Source organism: Pantherophis guttatus, chromosome 4 (assembly GCF_059756535.1).
Source record: "Pantherophis guttatus breed Tessera chromosome 4, ASM5975653v1, whole genome shotgun sequence".
In the NCBI taxonomy this organism is placed as follows: domain Eukaryota; kingdom Metazoa; phylum Chordata; class Lepidosauria; order Squamata; family Colubridae; genus Pantherophis; species Pantherophis guttatus.
Window position 1 is genome coordinate 121,912,592 of NC_142066.1, and position 13,290 is coordinate 121,925,881.

Consider the following 13,290-nt stretch of genomic DNA (forward strand, 5'->3'; position numbering starts at 1 on the left):
AGCTGAGCTGGGTTGTGAAATCCTGGATTTTCAGCAATTCCTTAAATATTCCAAGTTGGTTTTATTTTACTCTCCCTACCAATTCAGGCATCTGTAAAATGAATGGAGTACTTCCTATAAATAAAAGGACCTGCAGTTGAAACTCTGGCAATTAACTATCTGTATACAAAGGTTGTCAAGATAACATCTCAGGTTTTCAATTATTTTCTTAGGAAAGTTTTCCTAATGTTCAATATGATATTACTTCAATGACAGATGACATTTAGGTTTCTAAGGATCTTTTAAAAAGATCCTTAGAATGCATGACTATCTCTTTTATGCTGGTCATTTCATACTATATAATTATCATACTGATCAATTATGACTTTTCAAATGTATTGATAAATTAGTTATAAATGTTTAGTATCAAGGTGCATAGTCTATGTGTCCAGGGCCAAAAGGACACTTTTTAAACCCTAAATCTTAGATGCTGCCCTCAAAGAACCCTCAATGGATTCTTGGAAAACTTATAATAGATAATGCAGCAACTCTTCTCTTTAGTTGTGAAGTAAGCACACACCCAGTCCAGTAAAATGCAAGAGAAGATGCTAGAAAAGTTTTTGATGACTAATAGCATGACAGTTATAGACAGCAGTTGTTACTATGTTTATTTCTTTTAATCCATCTGTTTGACTGTGAGATCAGATAGGTACACACCTTAATTTTTGTGCATGTATTGTAGGTTTTAAATAAAAACTAAATTATTTTCTGGGCACTAATTCAAGCACAAGATACTGCCTTTCTTCTGTTCCCCTGTCGATCCTTCTAATAAGCTCTACAATGATTTTACTGGATTACATAATTATAGTCCTTTTTACTGAGCTTTACAATGTCTACAATGTTCACTTTTTAATAATGTATCTTATAATGTATTAATGTTGTTAATATATAAACCATCAAATATGTATATACACATTCTTCATACACGAACTCTCATATGTGTTACAGTGAAAAAACATGAAATACTGATGATTAGTTAGCAAGGGAAAGGTTGAGGTCCAAAGCGGAATAATCTTTTCAAAGAAAGACATAATTTGCTTAACCTATAGTTGTGGAAAATTAAACATATAATAATTAATATCCATCACTTCCTTTTCAGTTCTATTTTTTTAATACTGGCACTATTAGTTTATGATAGAAATAGGGAGTAGTTCAGATGGTATAGCACTGTATGATTGTCAGATAGAAACACCCGTATCAGACCATTGGTAATTATGCCTTGTTAAGCATTAGGATAGTTGGTTACCTCAGAATTGATTCAATCAGGAACATTATACAAATGCAGAATGCAAGTGTTTAATGCAACATGGGTGATAAACTCTTTTATGAATAGAGGATGCTTTTTTGTTCAATATATATTTCTTCGAAAAGATTTAGATCAGAGATTCATTGACTTTGAATTGTAGACCTCATGGTTGAAAGGTGTGGGCTAAGTCTGATTCTTTGTTGGTTCTTCTGCATCTAACTCTCATCTAGCCCTATTTGAACAAATTGCTTGATAAAGAGATCTGGAGAGCTCAAAAATTGGTATACTGGTTTGCCAATTATATTATTCAACTTTGGATTTTAGATTATTACAACCCCCACTCCATGTGCTAATATAACTATTAGTTGCTTACCTCAATAAAAAATAAATATAAGAACATATAATGGAAGAAATGAAGATAAAATAGTTTTATGTCTCTGAGTATTTATGCAATGTTTAAGTTGCAACTGCAAGGGTTCTTTCTTGTGTTTTAAAGATGAAAGTTAAGAAATTCATTGATTCAGTGCTATAATTTCCAAGATAGGAATATCATGCCAACACCAAATCCTACATGTTTCTGTTGAAAGGACAGAAAACTAAGAAAATGTTAAGCTTGTCTCACATCATCATTTCATTATTTTAAGAACAAAAGCCAATGTCTTGAAACAGTTCGCAAAACTATCTTACACTGCAATTGAGGCACATCATAATCTCAAATTATGAGCATTTATATCATTATAGTAATTTAGTGTTGAATGATCACAAGAAAGTACAATGATTAGTTTGCACATATGTACATGTATATGTATGTGTTGTTGTTTGTAAATTTGAGCAGAAGTCAGTATGGAGTCAGTGTATAGATTGTGGGAAATAATAGTTCAAGGAAGCCAATGTTTAGAGTGGAAAATAAATAAAGTCAAGTGGGAATAAGCTATGGGAATAGTGAAAAAAGTGGGATAACCAATTCTCCCTCTGAACTTCAGTGTGAAGTAAAAACAGTCTTGATTGTTAAATGATGTCTTCCCTTCATAAGATTTTCTTATGACATTTGAGGGCATCTGGAACTTCTTTGTTCAGTTTCTTTTTGACAAGTTTTTTAAAAACAAAGATGTGAGTCTAGTGTGGGCTTTTATAAACTTTTCATGATAGAAAATGGAAATTATTTTTCTTCCTCATTTATCACTATTGTAGTTATATGTCTGTACTGGTACTTAAAACTAAATTAACACCCTAAGGACTGGAAAATTATGCTCCATTGATTACATCCTATTCAACAGTTAAATTTTATATTTTAAAGTAATTTTTCAGGCTTAAATATCTCAACAGTTGTTGGTAAAATAAAGTCTTTGGAAAAATACCAGGGTAAGTTAAATAGGACCTAATCAGGAAATTGTATATGGGCATTTTCCTCTCTGAGAAAATAATTATTACCTAGTCTGTATTTCCATACAAAGAGTATCTAAACAATAGTGAAAATGTTTTCCATTTAGCATCATGGCAAAAAAACATATTTTGCTGGAATTTGATCAAAAATCAAATTGGATCAAGTCTGAGGTGCTGCAGCTTAATTGCTGCTGATAATGATCTAGGATGATCACAAGCTAGACAAAGGATAATCATGTTTTTAAATGATAGTGATTGAAGAACTGAAAATAATAGAGAATATTTAATTCAGATAAAAAATAAAAATAAATCCTTTTCTAATTTTAATTATTATAAATCTTTTCCCTAAATTATTCATTTACAATGGATGAAAAAGCCACATTATTCTTGCTTCTTGTGAATTATCAGTTGTAGAAATATGATTTGCATACCAATTGGTGCACATAATGGATTTCACAGATTGAATCATTTCAGCCTTTCTCTTTGTATGTTTGTATGTTGTGTGTGTGTGTGAGGGTATATACAGGAAAAATACAAGATGAATTCATTTTCTTTTGATTATTTGCATGTCATAGTGGATGCATACAGATTAAGTTGATTGTGTGAATTGTACAAACATTGGGAAATCCAGATTCAGAAGTCTGAGAATTTGAAAAGGCTGTCCTAAGAACAGAACACATCTTGAACCATTCACAAGATTAAGATATTCATAGATGCATGCATGAAATTTAACTAACAGCTGGTTAACAGATGAATAATATTAAATCTATGCTGTGAATCTAAACATAATTCTGGGTTAAACCAACAGTTGCAGAGAATTTTCTTCTTCATTCATCATTTTTTACTCTAAGATTATTCTCTTTCTATTTTGGAGGTCTTTTGCCTCACTTAATTCTGCAATTCTGGTAATATAATATGTTATGGCATTTCGATATCAGCATCTATTGTCTAGACTAGATTAGGCCAGCTAGGCCTAAAGATCTATAAAGAAGAGTAAAAGTTCTACCTCATAACCATCTGCTTTCTGCTGATTTTTATGTTCTGCATATTTAAGTTCCTGCATGTTTTAAGTTAAACATATGACCTTCTGGACATATACCATCTTTAATGATATACAAATGTTATCATTAAAGATATACTGTATAAGGTCCATTTGTTTAAGACATTTATATGGCTTCCCGACTTGTAATTCATACAATCAACAAAAAATGTACAGTCAGTTAAAAATAATAGCACACAAATTTATTTAGATGATACTAGGCAAAAGAGAAAACAAGAGTCACTTCTATTTCTTCTTCCTACCCTTTGACCATGGCCCAGGAGCTCCATACTGAGTTTCCATTTTCCCAGCATTGAAATCAGATTCTTACTCTTATCTTAGTTCAACACAAGATCTAATTTTGCCTAGTGTTCACTTATATTTAGATTTCTTTTTAATCATGAACATCCCCATCACAATTCGGTCCTTCTCATGTTTAATCTTCACCAGCCTTTGTTTCCTTGCTTTTTTACAGCCAAATTGCAAGCTGCTTCAGTCAATGCTTCCCAAACACTACAGAAAAAGAGAACACATTAAAGGAAAATAAGAAGAAGATGCAAATCTTACTCTTCTTCCAGTTTCATTTCTGCTATTTGAATGTCTTTAAACTCTGGAACACAAGGGTTGATGATAGAGCAATTTTCTATTTACTATAGTTTACCAACTAACTGTTTTAAAATTGTTTCTTAAAGAAGAATTCTTGAAGAAAACATGATGTGGGTTTTTTCTTAATGAATCATATCCTGACATTTTCTTGTTTATTAGATACACCTCCTTTTTAGAACAACCTCCAGGAAAAAAACAGAAAAGATTGTTTTGGCTATACACAAAATGCATGAACAAATCAATGGAGCACAAATCAAATCATTCATTTTCATTAGGGACTTATCAAAGAGGTTTATTTTAGGAAATGCACATTTAGCATGCAGGGTGCACCAAGAATAATGAAAAACATATGATTGCAGATTCAGTTTGCAGATATACAATGAGACTAAGAAGAAAGTTAAGCTATAATACTATTCCAATTTACGAAGTTGTTCCAGTGATCTCAATAACATTTGCAGAGGTTTTGCTATGTACTTAAATTATCCAGACAAGTTGTTTTTGTATTTTTATATGAAAAACTAGTAATAGATATGAGTAAATTATACACCTTTGAGAATGGGAGCCTAAACAGCCACTCTGGTTCAGGTCCTGGCCTAGAAATCAGGAGACTGAGTTCTAGGTCTGCCTTGGGCAGGAAAGACAGCTGGTTAGCTTTGGGCACTCATTCTCTCTCTGGAAAACCTACTTCACATGGTTATTGTTTTGGGGAAAATAGGAGACAGGAGTCTTATGTATGTTTACCACGTTGATACAGATAGATAGAAGCAGGATAACACTACAGTAATAATAATAATAACAAAAATGATAGTACTATATATAAAAGCGTTGTTGGCCTAGATAGAAGGGAATTGGAAGGCTACTATTTAAGGATACCAATGGATGTTTATTTTATAGTATTGATCAGAAGCTAATGCTTGTGAATATTATAAGATTAATTGAAGTTTTGACATGTGCCATAGGTGAAAGAACAGAAAACTCATGTATCTATAGAGTGTTACAGGCAGGATATAGTTGCAGTAAACTGAAATGTATTTCTGGGTGTAAATCTGATTCCTGCAGAGTTAAGAGAAAGGCATTCTCACTCTGATCCTTGCTCTTAACTAATGATATACAGGTTAAAAATAAAATTAACTGCTACTTACACAAAGGCATACTTAGCTTCATGTAATATTTGGCAATATTTAACATAGTAAAATAATAGCCAACCAATGGTGTGGTTAATGACAATAAAAGAGAAATCTAACAAATCAATTGCTATTGATCTTCTGTACAAGGATGGCCTCTGTAATAGTTGTGGAAGTTCCTCATGGTAAGTGGTGAGGGATGATGGAATTAATAGACAAGCAACATTTGAATGCCCACACATTTCCCTCCCTGGTCTGTCAGAGCATGATGGCATTATTTTCCTTTTTAAGACAAAGAACACACACACACACAATCAAATCTAAGAATAGTGATATTGTGAAATTCCAGTGATTCATTTAATTTAGTTTCATAGCTTGCAGAGGCCTTGTTTTACTGGAGTTTGTGTTCTTCATTTCCTGCTTAGTCTTATCCGCTCTCTAGCCCCAAACAAACCCTCATTAATAAAAATAAAATAAAATCTTCCAAATGTTGTGAAATTATTCTTTAATCATTTCTCTGTTGGCTGTGGAATGTGAATACACACACACACACACACACACACACACACACACACACACATATATATATCCATGTTAGCAATGCACACATACACACACACTCACACACTCTCTCTCTCACACACACATAAACTGCTAAAACTTGATGTGATTTTTATAACCATTCTTACCTTACGAATTCATGAGAAATTTATGTGTTCATATAAGAACTTGTGCCATTCATGAAATCTAAAATTTGTATAAATTTGATCATATCTCATGAGTTTTTGAGATTTTGTGAAATTTTTTTAGAAGGAAGGATACACAGTTCTGTTTTAGATATCTCAATGACAGTACTTCTCCTGGTCTGTAGAATTCTTTCTTGTCATTGAAATAATATTTTTCTCTATTGAGTAACTGCATACAGTTACAATATGAGATTAGAAGGAACCGCTGCCAGATTAGGGAGTTAGCTTTAACAAATTTTTGTACTTTCTCACCAAACATTTGCAAATTTAGTGTATTGTGTGCAAGATGATCCTGTGATGTGTCCCCCTTTTTTAAATGAAGAAAAAAAAATAGGCTTGGAAACAACAACTGGCAAATGAACAAAGTTCAGCATAGAATCAGTTTTGAAGTTACTCTGAATTGTTCTGTGGTTTCAGGGTGACATGTGTCATTATTTTCATATTAATGCTTGTGGCTTATTCTTTTTTCAGTGCACTCTAGCACTTGGTGCTCAGTGTCTTCATGTTTTAATAGCCAAATTCCTTTGATTCAACGAGGGTGGCATGTTCAGATACTACTTCCGAAACTTCTATTTCAATACACACACACACATATACACACACACTGATCTTATTTCAAACAGGCTTTTTACTGCACACAAGAATGAGAGCAGAGCCAAATAATTATAGAAAACACAAGACCAAAGGAACTTAAAAAAAAACTGTTTGAAGGCAACTTCAAGCAATTCCAGACCTTACATACTTCCAATGTAAAAAGTTTATGAACACTTTAAATTATTTTCTGGATGCATTCAGGTACTTATCATGAATCATCTTCTTCATATCAACATCATACACCCTACCTCGATCTGGTACCTTCCAGATGTTCTGGAACTACACCTCTGTATTCTCAGATTCTTTGGGATTTTGGAAGAAACCTAAATGCAGAACAAACCTAAATATAGTCCTCAGTATCAACCTGATTGTTTTGCATGATCCTTGACTTGTATGATCAGAATGTTTTGTTGGCATTGAAAAATTCCAACCAATTAGACGATAAAATATGGAGACATTGAATGAATCCTAATTTTATTGTCAAAATCATAACTGCAGTTGACTGACCAAGGCTGAAGTAATGGCATTTGAAGAGAAACCTGCCATTAACATGAATGACAGCTTTGGAGAGAAATACAGGCTGAAATCTCTTTCTACTATGTTGTAAATAACTCCATGGGAGCTCTTTAAACATTATTCCTGAAATGGGAGAAAAATTAATTATGAAGTAAAATAGGATCACTTTCAAGCAGAAATGTTGTAACTTTCACATAATATATGGATTTTCTTCTTTTTATGTGGGATTGTATTTAAAACAGTATTGCAACAGATTGAATTGCAACAAAGACAAAGATACCTTTTAAAAAATGTTGCAACTTAATGAAAGTCTACGGAAAGATGATCAGTGATAGATGAGTTTTTACCACATTGAATTTGGTAAAAATTTGGAATTTTCTAGAGTTCCAATTTTTAAGACCACCTCTTAATCTCATTTTAGAGATTCTTAGCCATTACAGCTCATAGAGCATTAAAGCTCTATGTTTGATGGTTTAAACAGATTCTATTTGCAAGATCAGTTATGTGGATTTGCTGATGTTTTAATTTCAGTATGTGGCCAGGAGGAATATTGTGATGCAGAAAGACTTTAATGAAGGCATCTGTGTTTCAAAATTAGTCAAACTGCTGGGAAAAAGTAGATCCTATTGTTTTTCCATTGGTTGATCCCATTGGTTTTAGATGAAAAACATTTATTTTAAAATAAAAAGCAAACTATTAGGTTCTTCACAGTATTCAATTTCAACATTACTTTTTTATGTCTGGAATAAGTGCTAGCTTTATTTTCAGAACTGACACAAAATTGGAACTGCTTGTGTTCTGCCATCTCATCCCAGTTTTACTTGATTTTGGGTGGATGGGAATTTTCAAAACTACGAATCAGACTTGTTTGAAAACTATCAAGTAATAAAAAGGAACTCATGTATCCCTTCCACATCACTTCAAACTGCGTTAAAACCTTGTTGATTTCCATCATTAACAATATTTGTTAAATTTAGATTTCATTCTGCCAAAATTATTGACATTTTAAAGAATTTGATAAGTTAAAAGAAGTTTTAGCTATGTATTTGGATATGAAACATTATTTCCTTTAAGATTGTTCTGCCATACATGTTATGGCAAAACTTTAATATAGTTTCCTCTCATTTAAAGACATATACATTTTTGATGAGGGAACAGTTCTCCAAGCCAGTAACTTATCATGAAGGGTTTATTGGTCTTGTATTTAATTATAAGTATTTTGTATTTCTGTATTTTTTAATTTACGATTCAAATTTCACGTTGTTGTATTATGAAGCAGTTTTCAGATTAAAATTATCTAATTTTAGCCAAACTATATTCAGAAATGCCTACTTTGACATGATGAAATGCATTTACGATATATAAATATGCATATGCTTTTAAATAATACTTATTTAAAGAGGTAACAGATGAATGTAGATTAACTGAATATAGGAATGTTCTTGAATGAAAGCATCAGGAATTCATCTAATTCTGGTATAGCGGGAACCTGGTGCATCAATTTTATCTGATTACTGCATGAGTTTTCCTTTCCTGCCTAAAATGGTTCATATTTCATTTCTGTGTGTGCATGAATAAAGAACAAAGACTAAAGATTTACTTAATCCTCTTCATTATATTATATTATGTGAATGGATCCATGAATTGGTTCCTGTGAAGTGATAAGAATGTCATATAGTAGCCAGAGCACAGCAAAATTGGTTTGACTTAGTTTCTTTAGGAGACAGGTCTCCAAACTTGGGAACTTTAAGACTTGTGGACTTCAACTCCCAGAATTCCTCAGCCAGCAAAGCAAAGCTGGCTGAGGAATTCTGGGAGTTGAAGTCCACAAGTCTTAAAGTTGCCGAAATTGGAAACCCCTGCTTTAGGAGTTCTGAACATCTGTCTCAAGATCACAATGATAAGTTACTTTTGAAACTGAATGATTATGGGGTAAACTACAACCATTTTCTGCTAAATGCCCCTTCTCCTAGACTAGTATTTCCTTCCTAGTATTCACCACTTTTTCTAGATTTTGTGATAAATATGTGACATTATAATTTCTTTCCACTTTTAGCCTCTATCTCATAAGACTTGCACATAATACAAAGATATGAAGGAGAAATTGTAGTGGCAGGGGATGGTGTTAATTTTTTCCCCTTCATCATAATTCCATTCTAGACTCTCCCAGTCAGATAGAATTGGTATATTTATAGACAGATTAATCTTATTGGTAAACTAGATCTCTAAACATTTTAATACTTTCATGATTTAGAAAAAAATAATGAAAAACATATGGATGCAGTTAAGAGCTCCCAACTAAAGAGGCCATCATTGTATGGGATCTTCAAAAGCTTGGAATGTGCCCTTCAACTTATCCAGGAATTATCACCAAACTAATTTTTTTAAGGTGATAGATAGAAAAAATAATTAAATACATGGAGAATGTTTCACCAACTATAATTAAAGTCTAATTAAAAATAAATTAAATTAAACCATTTTCCATTCTTTTTTGGATGTTGGATCTCCATTCTGCTCAAAGGAAATCCATACAATATTTTACAGCAATTATTGTCATTCTAATTTTTCCTGTGCCAAATGCATTAACTTGGAATGTCACATTTATAGAGATCAGCATTTCAAACAGTTGTATATACAGTTATATAGAATCCTATTCTTATAGTTTGGCAAACTACTGTGAAGTATTTAGTGCATCATAAATAAGAAGTGGAAATGCATATATTGGCTTCCATTACTTTAAAATTACTGCCAGCACATCTTGATCTCACTGACTTTTCTAGATTTCTGCCAGATGTATCCTAGGTTCATCCTAGTGATTAGACATGTATAAATCAGGCAAAAACTAATTGAATCAAGTTAGTTTAAAGCTTTTACTTGGTAAAACTGTATGAGTGTCCAAGCAGAAGACTCTTGAATTTCCAGATAAATTCAAAGGTCCTTAGTAAGCAATTCAGTTGTAAAAGTTTTAAGAGATGGTTTAATTGAATCATCATTAACATTGAAACTTCAAATCGAAGGTTAATTACTGATGATCATCAATAATGCTATAGCATAAGATCTTTCTATTAAGATACCTGTCTCTTTCTTTCACACACACACACACACACACTGAATGAATTATCCCTGTCTCAGTCTTTAAAGTACTAAATTTATTATAAGATTTTAACTGCAAAAAAGAAAAACAAAGTTTTATATCAGTGTCTTTTTTGCTCCCATTTTAATTAACATATTGTTCTCTAACAAATCCTTTATTTACTATAAGGTGATATATATAAGCTCTATAAAATGAACTGAGAGCATGTAAAATTAGTTAAAATACTTATTATCAGCTATTATATCATCTCTATATAAAGATAATCACAAAGTTTTCCACTCTTCTTGGTAGGTGATTGAAACTGTCATTTTGGTTTTGCTCTGTTTATACCAGAAAATAAGGTTGTATCGCATAAACCTTGCAATAAATTAAAAGTTAAATTTAATTTCAAGTCAGAACCATGCATGTTTGCTCAAAAGGAATATCCATGGAGCTTAATAAGATATAATTCCAAATAATGCTGTGCAAGCTTTCAGGTTCAAATTTTCAAAATCATTTGTATTCAGTTTAAATGTGATGTATCTGAAATAAATATTTTTCTTACTATAAATTCAGAAAGAAATCAATCAAATCTTGATTGCTCATTCTTCAATTGTTAATTTTTACACAGTCTTGAAATTGAAATATTAACAATGTTAATATTAGAAAGCAGATCATTTCTAGTACTCCCATTTAAAATATGACATGAAAAAATCAAGTGACATAATAAACAATTTCAGATGCAGTGATTTTTTTCATGAAGCATAATTAATGGGATAACTATTAGATAGGCAAAATAATTTTTCATGCAGGATTCTTTAGAAAAATGTTCATAATATATTACCTTTTTGACAAATGTAATCTTATTTGCATCAAAGGACAAAATTCTGTATTGACACTTGGATAGTTTAATGTCTTCAGAATATCATTAATCATGAACACAGGAACTGAATGATAAATTATCTTTCCAATAATTAATAGTAGGTATCCATCTCACTTCATAACAAAATATAATTTGATAATGAATCTAGTGAATTTCTCCTGCAGTTTCATACTTGAAACACTACTCAGATTTCCAAATTATATCAGACAATTTCCATATGAATAGTAAAAAGTCTTTCACATTAAAATATTAATTGTAAACAAACTAAAACACTTTGGAGGGGGGAATGCAATCCATCTGTATAACAAAAGAAAATTATATAATTCTATTTGAGTGAAATCTTTCATCTTTGATTTACAGGTTTGCATCTGCTATAACTGAAACCACATTGTTTTATATCTTTCATATTCTGGCTTTCCCTGAACCTTGTTTTAATTAAAGTCTCTTTCAGATTTCTGAATAAAAAGCATGACAATGTTCACTTATGGCTTTAATATCTTCTTTGAGCTTGGAAAATGTATAAAAGAATATTGTTGCTTGCCGATCAAAGGAATGTCAGTATCAGATACTGTAAAATAGAATGGGGAACAGTAAATAATACACTATTTTCTCTGTTTGTATAGGTTTGTAGTACAGATGTGTATGTCTGTGTCAACAACAAAAGAAAGCATTTATGTGTGTCTTGAGAGAAAGATTTTAGTGAGATAGTTTTTCTATTGTTATTTGCAACCCCCCCAAAAACACCTCATACTCCTTCCTTTTCTGTGACAATAAGGCAACATGTGTAAGAGTTTAAGCATTCATTATCAGCAAAAGGCACAGCTCTTCAGTAACACTCATGAATCCACATGGACTTGTGGCATAATCTTACTATTCATCAGAGAAGAAAATAAATAACAGGAGATACCTCTCAGAAACTTGCTACTGAGTTCCAAGCTTCAATGGGATTCAGTGGAAGAGAATAACTGACATGCCAACTCCAAAAGAAAAAATAATCTGCAAAAGTACTAGATTTTCCAGCAAACTTCAGGAATGTCTCTTTTGCTTATTTCTCTTAAAAGTGTAGCACAGGATTGGCCTGAAACAAGATTAAGTCAGATAGGGAAAAACTGTTGATTTCTGAAAGCTGAATCAGTTTTGAAATCAGTTTGAATTAGTTTGCAATCAATCACTTTGCTAATGCCATTTGTAATCTATGCAGGATTATGCCAAAGACAAACCATCAGTCTTTCTTTGCCGAGCAAATTTTGTTCAAGGGATTCTAATTATCATTACCAACAGAAATACAGAGACAACCACCATCAACAAAAGAAAGCTAAACAAGAGACCCATTTAACACACTTGCATTTGGGACAGTTAAAAAAGAGCAGAATGGACATCTCTTGCTACCCAGTTTCCCTTTAGAAATTAATGCTTCTCTCATGAAATTGCTTTAGCACCTTTAAAGTGGCACTACAGAAGAACAACTTGTAATTTCATTACATCCAATCAATCATATGAACCATTTCAAATGATCAGAGGGGGAAAAAGTCCCTGTAAAATGTATTTTAACATGTCAGAAGCAGGAGGAAGATTTGTGATTCTGTCTAGTTTTTTTCCCTAGCGGCTTCACAGGCTGTTTTGATTTTTATAGACAACCATAGAGAAGAACTCAGAATGACTTTAACATTTCTATTCTACCACTGAATTTGGGGAGTGGATCAGAGAGCATATAAAAATCGGCACAAGATTCTGCCTTTCCTTCCAAGTCTGGTTCACTCTACTGTTAGAATTCTAGTGGTTACATTGAAGGAATTTTAGGCTCTTTTAAGTCTCTCCCACGAACAAGTGAAGCTGCTGTTCAGAATTCTGTGCCCAATGTTTATGTTCCAACTGATCTCTGCCACCCAAGCAGCAGACAAGACATGTCTAAGGGTGCTTTTTTGAGGGGGGGATACACAATGATGTCACACACAGGAAATGTCAGAGGAGGACTTGGCACTTCACAAGGCTGACTCTTCTTCCATAGGCTCGCCAGCAACTCTAGAAAAATAAACAGGCA

The 13,290-nt window shown here is 32.4% G+C and overlaps 2 protein-coding genes across 10 annotated transcripts in view; one reads left to right on the plus strand and one right to left on the minus strand.

Moving 5' to 3' along the window:
* Nucleotides 1-13,290, plus strand: part of TWIST1 (twist family bHLH transcription factor 1) — a 162,629-nt gene that overhangs the window by 51,137 nt on the left and 98,202 nt on the right. Inside the window, exon 3 of one of the 9 annotated variants that reach the window (XR_004588501.3) lies at nt 4,183-5,925. The exons of the other annotated variants lie outside the window; for them this stretch is intronic. The gene's annotated coding sequence lies outside the window, so the exon portion shown is untranslated. Of the gene's footprint in view, nt 1-4,182; nt 5,926-13,290 lie in introns of those variants that run through there. 9 annotated transcript variants of the gene reach the window in all.
* The window catches only part of LOC117655026 (histone deacetylase 9), a 166,933-nt gene continuing 158,221 nt past the window's right edge, over nt 4,579-13,290 (minus strand). The window contains exon 14 of the mRNA XM_087893687.1: nt 4,579-13,271. Within this exon, the coding sequence (XP_087749813.1) occupies nt 13,232-13,271 (40 nt within the window). The 3' untranslated portion in view covers nt 4,579-13,231. The remainder of the gene's footprint in view (nt 13,272-13,290) is intronic.